Source organism: Cercospora beticola, chromosome 1, assembly GCF_033473495.1.
Source record: "Cercospora beticola chromosome 1, complete sequence".
NCBI lineage: Eukaryota > Fungi > Ascomycota > Dothideomycetes > Mycosphaerellales > Mycosphaerellaceae > Cercospora > Cercospora beticola.
The window spans coordinates 5365800-5378160 of NC_088935.1; the positions used below are offsets into that span (position 1 = coordinate 5365800).

Sequence of the window (12361 nt, forward strand, 5' to 3'; positions counted from 1 at the left end):
CCTCCATTGGTGTTTGTGAGGTGCTTGTGGTGGCCATCGTTCGGATCGGAATGCGAAAGCTTGGATTTGAGAACATTCGGATCGCGCGGTGCAACATTGGAGACGTCTTGAGACTTTTGAGAAACTGTCGATGGGATCGAAGTGTCGATGGCAGAGGATGTTCACTTCGGATACTGGTACCTGATGCACGGACTTCCGTGGCTCCAGTCCTCGCCGCACTTGCTTGTTTGGGAATTGGCCTTTCATGTGATGACATCGTAGCCTGGAACTTCAGACGCGTCGTCTCGTTTCAGTCCAAATCGCGACAGCACTTCAGCTTTTATACATGGTATCTGGACCAGCGTATAGTCGCAAACAACCTCCACACAAACATGCCGCCTTCATAACCAACTCCATCCAACAATTAAAAGTTCCTTCCTCCACAAACCACCACTGCAGCCGTGACAATGGCCCCCATAAGACGCTACCTCCGCATAACCAAATTCTCCGTCCTCGAAGTCCGAATCTACCTGCGAAAATCCTCTGACGCCTCCTGGCTCCTCTCCTCCCGCGACAACGTCCTCTCCCGCATCATAACCTCCATCCGACCCAAAGTCCTACCCAAACTCCGCGAAGAGAACGAGAATGCAAGACAGAATAAAGGAAAAGGCAAGAAGAAACGAGGGATTAAGGATGTGGTGAGCGAGGAAGATTTTGAGGTTGCGATTTTTTTGAAGGAGACGAAGAGTAAGCATAGTTTGTTGACGAAGAGGAAGGAGTTTGGGGATCAGAGGGAGGGGAGGTTGAGGAGTAATGGGAAGGGGTTGACGGGGTGGTTGGGTGGGGGTGCTGGTGGTGGGGAGAAGAGGGAGGATGCGATTGATTTGGAGAGGGAGGGGGAAGGAGGGGGTTTGGCTGTGAGGAGGGAGGAGGATGAAGATGATGTGGTGGTGTTGGATGATATACCCGAATTTGGGAAGGAGGGTGGTAGGAATGGGAAGAAGAGAAAGAGCGTTGCGGGTGATGAAGAAGATGGAGAGGACGAAGACGCAGCGCTATTCGTCTCGTCAAGTGACGAGGAATTCTTTGCTACGCAGCGGGCGCAACCAAGAAAGAAGCGAAGACGGCGGGAGCAAGAGCAGACAGAAGAGGACGAAGAAGCTGACGATGCGCCAGCAATAGGCGAAGGCGATGATAAGAAGAAACTTGCACTGGACACGAATTACGATGGATTCACAATCTACGGACGAATTCTCTGTCTAATCGTCACAAGAAAAGGCAAAGAACAGCCCAGAGCCCAAGCGCTCGAACAAGCAGCGCCGGTCGGAGGAAGCCAAATGATGGAGAAATTTATCGCTACTCAAGTCGCGAGAGAAGAGGGCTTGAGTGATGTAGAAGATGATTGAAAAATTCCTCCTGGAAGCTTGCTTCTCATTCCAAGCCATACCACGATGGCTCGAGGTATTCGAACGGAATGGCGTCGTCTTGTGCCGAATTTTGGAGTTCATCATCAGTATCCAGTGAAATCCGAACACCTTGTCCCAGATCTCCGGTGGAATGACTCGTCCGAAGCGCTTTCTCGAATGCTTCGATCGAGCCTGTCTCAGCACCGTAGCCCCCTTCGACGGCAGACTTCCTCCCCAAAAAGCGGAGACCCCGAGTCTTCGCTCAACCCAACATTCCTCCTTCAGCGGCCAAACTCTCACAAAATCCTTCTTATTGTCGCGGATAAACCGTGACGGGCAGAGAACTTCCCTATCGCAGCCTGGCATAGGACAAGGTGAAGATCGCTTGAATTCGATTCTCCACTCGTAGTCGTCTTTCCGAGGCGATTTGCCGTGGTTCTCGGCGAAGGTTTTGTGACGGTAGATCACGAGTCTGTCGAGTCTCGCGAAGAAGTAGGCATCTGGGAGGCGGTCGATGGGGAGATGACCAAGGATTTTGGTGAGGTGAAGGGAGGAGTGGATGTCTGATAGCTTCATTTCTGAGAGGTTCGTTGGAGTGGTGGAGTGGGACATCTTGGTGGTAGTTGATGTTGGGTTGGTGGTGTCTCTGGAATATGTGGTCGGAGTAGAGATTTGTTGGAGGGAGATGGGGTGGCTCTGTGGTAGGTTATATTCGGAGAGTCAGGTCTGGAAGTCCTCAAATTTTGCATTTGGTGAGGCAGCTTTTGAGAGAGCGGTACACCCAATACTGGAGAGGTGAATACATGACACTCGGGTCCGGAGAACTCAGAGATCCCCCAACTGGCTATTCTCTGTCGGCGTGTGGCTATGCATTGCCAATCTTAAGACCTCTAGCTCCAATCCTGATGATTCGCATAAGCAGGACGATGCCATGTGGTTGGACAACACCAGTATCATTTTGGGTGATTATGCCATATTGTCACCACTGTAAGTTCTGAGGCCACAGTGAGTTACCATAACTCCTGAACTTCGGATTTTTCGACTCTCATATATTTCACCCTAGCGCACTCCTCCTTGCCCCAGACCTACAACGCAAAATCAGAGACATGAAAAGCAATCAGAAATCACGACGAAGTCAAGACCAATCACATCCACCTCACAAGAAGAAGCAAAAATCCTACACACTGCCCCACCTCCGCCTTCGTCAACCACCACACAACAACATGGCACTCACAATCCCTCAGAGGGACCAAGAGATCATCCACTGGCGCCGCAACATCCACAAAGCCCGGGATCCTGATTCCACGAGTGCTCCGGTAACTGTCACCATTATCGTTGAGCCTAGAAGGATGGTGACATTTGTGAGAGATGATGGAGTGAAGAAGGTGATCTGTGTTCCGGCGATTGAGGTTACGTATGAGTGTGAGTGTGAGATGAGGAGGAAGAGGGTGGGATGGTTGAGGTGGGTTGGGGAGTGGTTCGGGTTTGGGAGGACGGGGAAGAGGGAGGGGAAGGGAAAGGGTGATGAGGGTGAGGGTGAGAGCAATGGGGTGGTGGAGCTTGAGAGGGGGAGGTTGTTGTGGGGGAGGTGAATGAACTTTGGGTTTGACGAGGGGCAGGAGGCTCATCAGGTAGTAGGCGCTTCTGTGTATAGATTTCTCCGCAAGAATGAATAGGTCTCGGGTGATGGGCTTGACAACATGCCGAGTCCTATCTCAAGAGACATCTTAGAGCCACCACTATCAGCACCGCTTCTCCAGATAATCGAGCAGATCGCAGCCGACGAGGTCTACGAAGAGCCATGTTGTGATACGAGAGACATGTCAGGGCGAAGCACCTCGGCATCGCTTGCCCTGGGTGTTCAGGGAAGTCGCTGCTCGTCAGCTTGGTTCAAGGACAGATACGTGACCCTGCGACTTGTCGGAGAAAGGATATTCGGCGAATGTAAGTATAGGTATTAAATGATGATGTTCACGAAGCCAATCTAAACAATCAGTGATGGCTGTCGTCTATCACAATATACCTCCCCATTGCCAGTTCACCGATGAACAAGCCCGCGAGTGAGGACATGAAGTATCCCACGTTCAGCGTCATAACTGCCAACATGCTGTCAAAAAGTCAGTCAAAGTCCGAGAAAAGCCTCCGATTAGCATAACGGTAGACACAAGGGTGATACTCACAGCAAATAACCCACACCAGCTTGCACAGTAAAGATACACGCCCTCGGCAGATCAGTACTGAACCTCCACGGCGTGCCTTGCACTTTCTGCGGCGCCTGCAGAATTAGCACATTCTCATCCAGACCTCGCATCGTGAGCGTCGCATAATCGCTCTTCTCGTCCGCGCTTGGGTCTAGTTGCTGCCGTTCGGTCTCGCCCGCGACTCTCACGTACCGCCGCTTCAAAGCCTTGTCGTGCCATTTCTTTTCGAGCACGTGGCGGTAGGCAAGAAGTACTCTGCTGATAATCCCGAGAAATATGAGGAATATGCAGGTTGCGGCGTAGGTCCCTGTTGTCTGTGGTGTCCAGGCGCTGGAGTAGAGAGGTGTGCTGTGGTCGGTGGTAAAGACCATGCTCATGGAGCCGTGCGACATGCTTGACGAGGAGTCTGATGATGAGCTTGAGGAGCCCATGTCCATGCTGGAGTGGTCCATGGTGGGCGACGTCGCGCGATGATGTTCCCGCCTCGATGAGATTCTCTTCAAGTATTCGTGGACGAGGTGTCGTGCTGGATTCTGTGAGTTGCTGCGGCGAAGTGGCTATGTTGCTCCTTTCCTCTTGACCCCGGTGTTGTGTCCTAGGATGTCCGGTATATTTGGCAATGGGCGTTCCCCGGCAGTCGGCGGAGATGAAGTCTGAGGACAGTGGCCAGACGCTGTGAGTTGGCTGCTCAACTCGGCAAGTTCAGAAGTTCGGTGCACAACGATGAGCCGCCCGTGGTACCTACGACGGTGTTCGCAGTGTGCAGGTCGCGGTCTTGCATTTTGCCTTTGCCGTCTGGACGTGGATGAGCACGTTTTCGCCAATGAGCAAGTTTCATCCGCCGCCCATTGGCTGCTCCTCCCGGATGGCCCTTGCTCAACACGTGATTGGGGAAATCTAGATTCGGCGTCTTGGACTCTTGGTACGGGGCTTCCTGGTCGACGTCCTCTGCTGTGACAACACCCAGTCCTGTGCTGCGACAACATCGTGTTCTGTATATCGCAGTCTGCGTACACTGCGCTACGACTTGCAGCATACTGCCTTGATATACGCTGCTGCCGATGAAGCTCAAGATGGAGGCTTCTGAGGCCGCACGCGCAGCAGGAGCGGTCATGCGGCGCTCTAGCTGGAAGTCGCCTCTCCGAGTGACTTCCTCGTCGAGGGCGCAGGCGGGCGACGATGACCATGACGGACACCTTGTTCTCTTCCACTGACCTTCCTCAACTTCACCTCGAAAAATATGACCTGGTGCCACTGATCAACATTACACAGCGTACAGATAGAATGCCTCGCCGGCATCACCGCCGACCAGCCCTCGAAGCCAGCTCGGGGCCAGTGGCTATCCGTGTTGGCCACCGAAACAGCAAAACCCGCTATCATGAAATCCAAGTCACTGGAGCTGCTTCCGACAGAGGTCTCTTCGTCCGACTTGTGGAAGACCAAGTGAGGCACCACCCAAATGATCCTCTGATCCTCTCCATCAACGCCTACCAACCCTGGCTTGGCGACATTCTCCATACCTGCATCGACGACTACTGGCATGACATTGCCGACCTTGATCGTGCTGTGCAGTATGCCACCACGATGCAGTTCCCGGAGAAGGCTTCCAAGCGCGGCCGATGGGTGCCTTGGACGTTCATCATTGATCACATCAACGTGCCTCAGGTCTACTACTGGAGTGTCAACATGAACCCGCCTGTGCTGGAAGAAGCGCCCTCTCCTAGAATGAGAGACCTCCGTTTTCGCACTGGCGTATGGTTCTGCGGCAAAGGAGCGTGCCGTCTGAACAGAAATATGTCAGTGACGAGTGAGTACAGCTGGTCATTCTGATCTGGTCTCAATGCCATTTGAAGACTCCAAACTGACTTGACAAAAGTCATCTTTACCAAACCGACGCCAGTCGCCGAACATATCGTGACCAGATTGATGTTCGACTTTCTTTGGCGCGACAGTGACTTTGATCAGCCTCGCAATGACGAAGAAGGCATCTGCTGGACCTTCAGCCGCCTGTTTAATCTTCTCACTGATTGGCAGAACATCATTGGCGAGCTTCTATCGAGACTGGACGAGGCCGAGATTAACAGTCACGACCGATACATGCCAGTCAAAGCCCGCACGCGCCGAATGCACTACGAAGTTGATCGTATCTACGAGATGAAGGAGTATCTGCACTTTCACACACGCTCTCTTGGAAAGCTGCAGAGGCTCCGAAACGATGTTCCTGAGGGGGAAAAGCAGGACCCATTGTGGAATGACATCGAAGATTTTGTGGAAGATCTTGGCCAGTTCGAAGCTACACTGGACGGGCTGAAAGAGCGTGAGTAACTATAACTCGCACTGACTTCACCATAACGTCAATGACTCATCACGCTAGCACAGGCTTCAACAACTTGATCGAGCTCGAATTCAACATCAGCAATTCGACGCAGACCGACAATTCGGCCTTCCTCATGGGAGTTGCCACGCTCTTCTTGCCCGTGTCTTTTCTCGCCTCGCTCTTTGGAATCAGCACTGTGACCTGGCCGGTGGAGTGGTATGCTTACATCGCCGTGCCGGTATTCGCATTGAGTGTATTCTTCACTGCTGCTTTCCCAGTGGCCCGCAGACGGATCCAGAAAGCTACAGGTCCGATCAGTGAGCGCAGACTACATCTGCAACCTCAGCAGTTTACAAGTAAGTTCTTGCGCATGGTCCATTTCTACAGTGTGCTAATGCGGTGCCGCAGTGCTGGGCGAAGACTATCCTGCGAGTGTGAACGTGGCGCATGACAACGGTGATCGGAAAGCGCGCTTTCGACAGCAATCTTTCTCCCAACAGCGCTCGCAGTCTGTGAAGAGAACTTATTCGAGACTCGGAAGCGAGGAGAAAGGTTTGTAGAGGTGATGAAGAGGTGAAGTGCTCACTCGGAGCTTGCCAGCGCAGCCTCCGGAATGCACGCACCGCAAACCTTGGTGCCTTGACAGCTTATCATGCATTGTATGCTCAAAGCTGCTGCAGTCAGCTGGCGATCAACGTCAGTCGGCCTTCAACAAGTACTTCTCTACTCGCAACTTGGAAGTCCTGTGTTCAGCAAAGAGTATGCCAACGTAATGGATCCCACGCTGTCCTCTAAGGATGCATCGCTTCACCATCTTTGCCAACACCGCTTCAGGCCTTGTGCGACGGACAAGCGACTGAATGTGTTGTTGTTCTCTCCACTCCCGGCATCGTGGCCATCATGATGCTGGAACATCAGTACTTTGGGCACACTATGCTAGCCGACATGGCATCTCCATCTCCTCGCCATGACAGTGGTCATCTCGTGACCTCTATTGTCCTGCGCCGGACCAAGAAATGCCTACCGAGTACCTGGTTTGATGGTTGACAGAGCTACAATGCCTCGTGTTCTTCACCATAGCCTTGTTCGCAACAGGACTCAGACCTGCTGTGCAATCGTCAAGGTAAACCTGAGCCTGACACCAGAACAATCAAGATTTGGGATCAAGTATTCAGAAAGTTCGAAGGTCAAATCTTGCTTTCATTTATACTTGTTGTGCTAAAGTTGTGTCTCAGCAGTACCATCACATACACGAGACGAAGATCTTGCCTCGAAAGGGCAAGACGTTGACGAATGAGAGATGGACAACGATCAAAAGCCGTTGCTCAACGTCCATGAACGATCGAATTCCAATTTGCTTCTCTAAACAAGACTTTTGTGTGTTTCTGTGCATCGTTGCGCACAAACTTACTGCATACAAGCACACGAATCGAACCTTGTTCTCCGCCGTTACACACGAGAGCGTAAAAACTGTCACGTTTGACCATTTTGACGGGTTCTGATACTTCTTGCAAACTTCCAAATAACAACCTCGACGGCGTCTATGCTTTTTTCATGAGAAGAAGTTGAGTTGCTACAGTTTCCTCATCGTCACTTCAATTTCACAATCTCATTCAGTTGACAGCTCTTTAAGAAAGGTCTCACTTTCAATCCCATCACCTTTCCCAACTCATCGCAAGAGGTTCATCCTCGAACCACCACATCATCCAAGACACTATCATCAACAACCCACAATGCGCTTCTCATCTCTCGTTGGCAGTAGCGCTGCCGCTGCTGTCCTAGTCGCATCATCAGCTTCCGCGACCCCAGCAGAAAACCATCTTATAGCAGCACGACACCATCTTCCACATCCGGAACCTCACCATTTTCACCATGACGCCATCCATGAGCTTGACGCCGCTGGTCAACGCTACGTAGCAGACGTCCTCTACCACCACAACGTCCATCGAAGAAACCACTCCGCACCGGATCTGCAATATCATTTTCAACTTGCGGATACGGCGGAGAGGATTGCAAAGACTTGTAATTTTGAGCATCAGATGTGAGTCTCCTTCCACCCTTACCTACTACATTATTCTTGTCTACTGCGTAGGAGCTGTGAAACGAGAGAAGTGAGCTGATTGATTCATTGTAGGCAATACGACGGCGGCGAATACGGCCAAAACATCGCAGCTGGTGTCCCCTGGCAAGGCGTCAGCTTTGTGATCTCGGATCTGTGGTATAATAATGAAGTGTCGTATTATAGCCGACTCTATGGAATTCCGGATCCGACGTTTGATAAGAAGTGGGGGCATTTTACGCAGATGGTATGTTCCTCTCAGCACTTTCTTTGGTTTGATGGGAATGAGGAGAAACTTGTGTGTGATGTTGAACTGATCAATCATTGTAGGTCTGGAAACGTACGACGCATGTGGGCTGCTACACTCAACATTGTCCTAATGGTGTGGAGAATGCTCCGGGAACGTATGATTATACGGTTTGTAATTATCGGAGGCAAGGTATGTTCTTACTCATCTACTTCTCGGTCCCTCGTGGAGCGAAGATGTTTGATTGCTAATGTTGTGATTTTTGCAGGAAATGTTCGAGGCCAGTATGCGAAGAACGTTGGAAAGCCGAGGAGAGATCATACTGTGCATGGAGATCGCGGGTCATGATGATTGGATTCGATGAAATGATTTGGAGTGACTTTTGGGATGAATGCTGCTCGGTGCAGCCACGACGCACTCTCACGGCCTTGAGAGAAATGTCATGAATAGATTTCGTATGTTTGTTCTCCTGTCTCCTTTGTCATGGGCGATTCTGGCTTGGAGGAGGGATGAGAAGGCCTTGGATCATGTGCTAGTGTAGCATAGGCCTTCAATCTTGATATGATGACTCGATATATGATTGGGAGCGTTTACGGCCGATGAATGCTCCTGGTTCCTGGGCCCAGCTGAGAACCACGACGCGCTCTTACGGCCTTGAGGGGAATATCATGGATAGACCTCGTATGTCTATTTGTTTTTGCTTCTCTCCTTTATCTGAGGGTCAACCCAGTTGGAAGGAGGGATAACCGTCGATGATGTAGCTGCTGCAGTATGGGTCTCTAGGACTTCTTGCTGGACTCGTCCGTAACTTTCGAGTTGCCGAGATCACTCCAAGACGACTCGTTACCAGAAGCACTGTATGTAGTTTGGCAAAACCTTGAATTGTGATATCAGTCAGCTATATTCTAGCATCCGAAACGGTCGGGTGGACTTCGAACCCCCGCATAATTAAATTTTCATTAGAGGCTGTCGTTAGATTGTGCGAAAAATGGGGTTCGAAGTCCACCCGACCGTTTCGGATTCTAGAATAGCTTAGTTGTCTCACACCACGCGGATGGGTATCCCGTGGAACTACGCCGCAGCTTCCGCAGCTAGATTCGTACGCAACTTTGAAATGTGCAAGGCTAATTCTAGAAGGATTCGCCACAAAGAGCAACTGTGCATCGCTTGGCAAAGCCTCAAAACGGCAATATCAGTCAGCTATTGCTTAGTTGTCTTATACCACGCGGATGGATAACCCATGGAACGGCACCGCAGCTTCCCGCAACTTGGTCAAAGGACAGATTGTATAGAATAGTAATTCGAATGTCACTTGCGGTATATAAGAGGCGCATTCTGTAGCAATGTCGCCTTCCAACAACGACTCGATACTGTCACGGTTCCTCTCTGGAAGAAATCAAATTATCGTTGTAACGGAACAATAATCACAAGACACAACAGTGCAATCAACATGCGCTTCATCCTCCTCATTCCGGCTCTCTTTGGCCTTACAGCAATCGCCAGGGTTCGTCTACATTCGCTAGTCGTGCTGGAATCAATACTGACTGCAATTGTAGGGACCATGTAGAGGACTCGCTCCCGGCCAATCAGTAGCGTGTTGTTCCTGTGGTGGAGGCCAAGGGGCGGGTTATTGTCCATTGATCAACTCTTACTACGACGACTGTCCTTGTGTGGCATGTGCTCCAAACTGTGATAGTTGCGGAGTGTGGCCAAAGCACAAAAACGGTGGACCTCCCAATTGATTTCGAGGGCTCTAGATAGAGCGAGGTCAAAGAACGTACGTGGACGTGCGTGAAGGGCATGTCACGCGGGTAATGATCGTGGTCGGCGGGCTGGGAGAGATGAGCTTTTTCTCAATCGACTCGTAAATACTATCTTTGAGGGACGGGCACCAATCCAAACTCGATCGATAATGGGCAGGCAATACTATAATCGTCGTTGGAATCGCACAAGCCAGACAGGCCATGTAATCGTTCATGGATGGTTCTCGGAAGCATCTTTGGTTGCGTAAGCCGTATTGGTATGGTCGTGAGTGAAGAATCCTGAGTCGACAAGGTTCATTGTGACGGTTTCACAGGCGAGGACTTACGACTGAACCACCTGTGTTCGAGAACTGAGGGACCTGCGTTCTGTATTGACCGTCAAATTTCGAAACTTCATTTGTGCGAGCGTACCTGGCTCCTATACTCCAATCCGATGCATCAGATGGATTTGACCTTCTGTAGAACCTTATACGCAGCAGCAATCGTGGCGATGGATGCGAGTGGTCAGTCGGTGACGGTGCTTTCGATAAATTCAGGGCTCAGTGAAGCTACGCGACGAGGCGCACATGTACGAAGGAGAAGATCTATGTTAGCGGCCCGACGGTAGCTTAGATCACGGCGAAGGAATGTCTGCGAGGCAAATAGTCGCGTTCGCAGTCTGGCCTTGGTGGCGTAGGAGCTTACTTCGAAAAGCAATAGGAAAGAATGAACAGCTCGTCCATGCTGTGAACACTTTCTTGACTATGTTTCAACGCGATTAGGGTCCACGAACCTGGGCTGTATTTGCATTCCCTTCTATTTCCTTCTCCTTCCACATTTCCCGATCGTGGATGGTATGATAGCATAATCGTTTTGCGACGTCCATGGCCCCCATGACCGAGTCGCATGGTTGCACAAGCGTGGTATGACCCCACAGTCACGCGGTTCGCATGGACGGCCATGGTCATCCTTGCACGCTAAAGGTTCAGCAAAGCCTTCTCATTGCTTTGTTTTGCTTTCGTCCTGGTCGTGGCGTTCTCTCGCTCCACTTTGTTGCCGCATTGGACATTGGCGGGACTGGCTTCATCGATGACCGAAGCTGAAATCTGAATATTTTACTGCAGCTGCAGTCGTGCCGCGTAAGCAATTCCAAGACATTCGCTTCTCCGCGTCACGGATCGTGTGATGCCGAGGATGCCGCGTCAAGGAGGCAAAGCGTGTAGCCGGTGAAAATGACGGCGAGTGATAAAACCCGACAGTTCAGCATGGTTGGACCCAATCCCGAACACCCGATGCACGGCTTTCAGTGATGCCGGCAGATACTGTTGACGCATTCTTTCTACAGCATCAATTGAGTCGGAATGCCATCATCTTCAACGGCAGTGCATCTGCGTGCCACGCTGTCAGAAATTTCGAAAAGTCGTTTTAACAGTAGGTGAATATTGTTGGGCGGATCCTCTCGGTATCATCTCTTTGTTCAATGCCAGTGTTGATCGTGACATCGGTCAGGAATAGCGGCCTGTTTGTCTCGCACTTCGGACAGTACAAAGTCCATGAAACCGCAGCTTTCCAAAGTTAACTAGGACGTGTGAAAGGTGAAGAGCCCGGTATAAGAAACGCAGCCGTCAGCAATGACTATTTCCTACAGACTCAATCACGACCTACTTCAGAAGGAATCAATATTTGTATAGCAGAACAAGGGTCCAAGACATATTCACCAAGTATGCATCTTGTTGTTCTCGTCTCGGCTCTCTTCAGCCTTTCAGCAATCGCCAGTCCTACTGGAAATACCGAAGATCTTCTCTTCAAGGTTCGTCTACACGTTGATAAGCTAGGATCGTGCTAGATCTTTACTGACTGCAGCAGCGATCATGCGGTTCCCTGGCGTGTTGCGCCTGCAACGGCGGTGAGGGTGCGGGTGTATGTCCTCCTGGCACTTCATCTGCTGGATGTCCTTGTATAGCATGTGCTCCATATTGTGGCTCTTGCACTCTTTAAGGATAATGAGGCTGCATGGAGGTTGCGATAGGTTAGATGTGGGTTAGTTGGATCGAGGTCAGAGAGAGAACATCGACGTGCGTGAGGAGCATGTTGCGCGGACACTTGTGTGTCTGCAAGCGATATGTCCTGCAATCATTGTAGCCCGCAAATCTTGGTCGAGATTTCCAATCGGCCAGTGGATGCATTGCTTGCCGGACGATCCAGAACTCGATTACAGTAGCCAAATGTAGAAGCTGATGTTTCTTTCACGAGTCGCTCTTCGTCTTCATAATTTTTCTTGCCTGCTCATACCGATGACGAACTCTTTTTGTCAACACGAGAAGCGAGAAGCAAGTCTTCAGCGTGAAGTGGAGGCCGAGTGAAAGATCTTCTGTCCGCAAGCTCAGCAAAGCTCGACGCTAGAAGTCGT

General features: G+C 50.8%; 4 protein-coding genes across 4 annotated transcripts; 2 read left to right on the forward strand and 2 right to left on the reverse strand.

Annotated features, from left to right (window-relative positions):
* Positions 1–446: 446 nt before the first annotated feature.
* On the forward strand, positions 447–1385 carry RHO25_002132 (uncharacterized protein; the record flags this gene model as incomplete). The annotated part of the gene is made up of 1 exon (XM_023594720.2): positions 447–1385. The coding sequence occupies one exon, from the start codon at positions 447–449 to the stop codon at positions 1383–1385; it is 939 nt and encodes a 312-aa protein (XP_023459178.1).
* Positions 1386–3377: 1992 nt separating this feature from the next.
* On the reverse strand, positions 3378–4038 carry RHO25_002133 (uncharacterized protein; the record flags this gene model as incomplete). The annotated part of the gene is made up of 2 exons (XM_023594721.2): positions 3378–3492; positions 3566–4038. The coding sequence occupies 2 exons, from the start codon at positions 4036–4038 to the stop codon at positions 3378–3380; spliced, it is 588 nt and encodes a 195-aa protein (XP_023459179.1).
* Positions 4039–4274: 236 nt separating this feature from the next.
* On the reverse strand, positions 4275–4700 carry RHO25_002134 (uncharacterized protein; the record flags this gene model as incomplete). Its single annotated transcript, XM_065602179.1, has 2 exons — positions 4275–4555; positions 4625–4700. 2 exons carry the CDS (start codon positions 4698–4700, stop codon positions 4275–4277), a joined length of 357 nt encoding a protein of 118 aa, XP_065458251.1.
* A 65-nt stretch (positions 4701–4765) lies between these two features.
* RHO25_002135 (uncharacterized protein) lies at positions 4766–6463 on the forward strand (the record flags this gene model as incomplete). Its single annotated transcript, XM_023594722.1, has 4 exons — positions 4766–5393; positions 5463–5903; positions 5966–6259; positions 6312–6463. The coding sequence occupies 4 exons, from the start codon at positions 4766–4768 to the stop codon at positions 6461–6463; spliced, it is 1515 nt and encodes a 504-aa protein (XP_023459180.1).
* Between the last annotated feature and the right edge of the window lie 5898 nt (positions 6464–12361).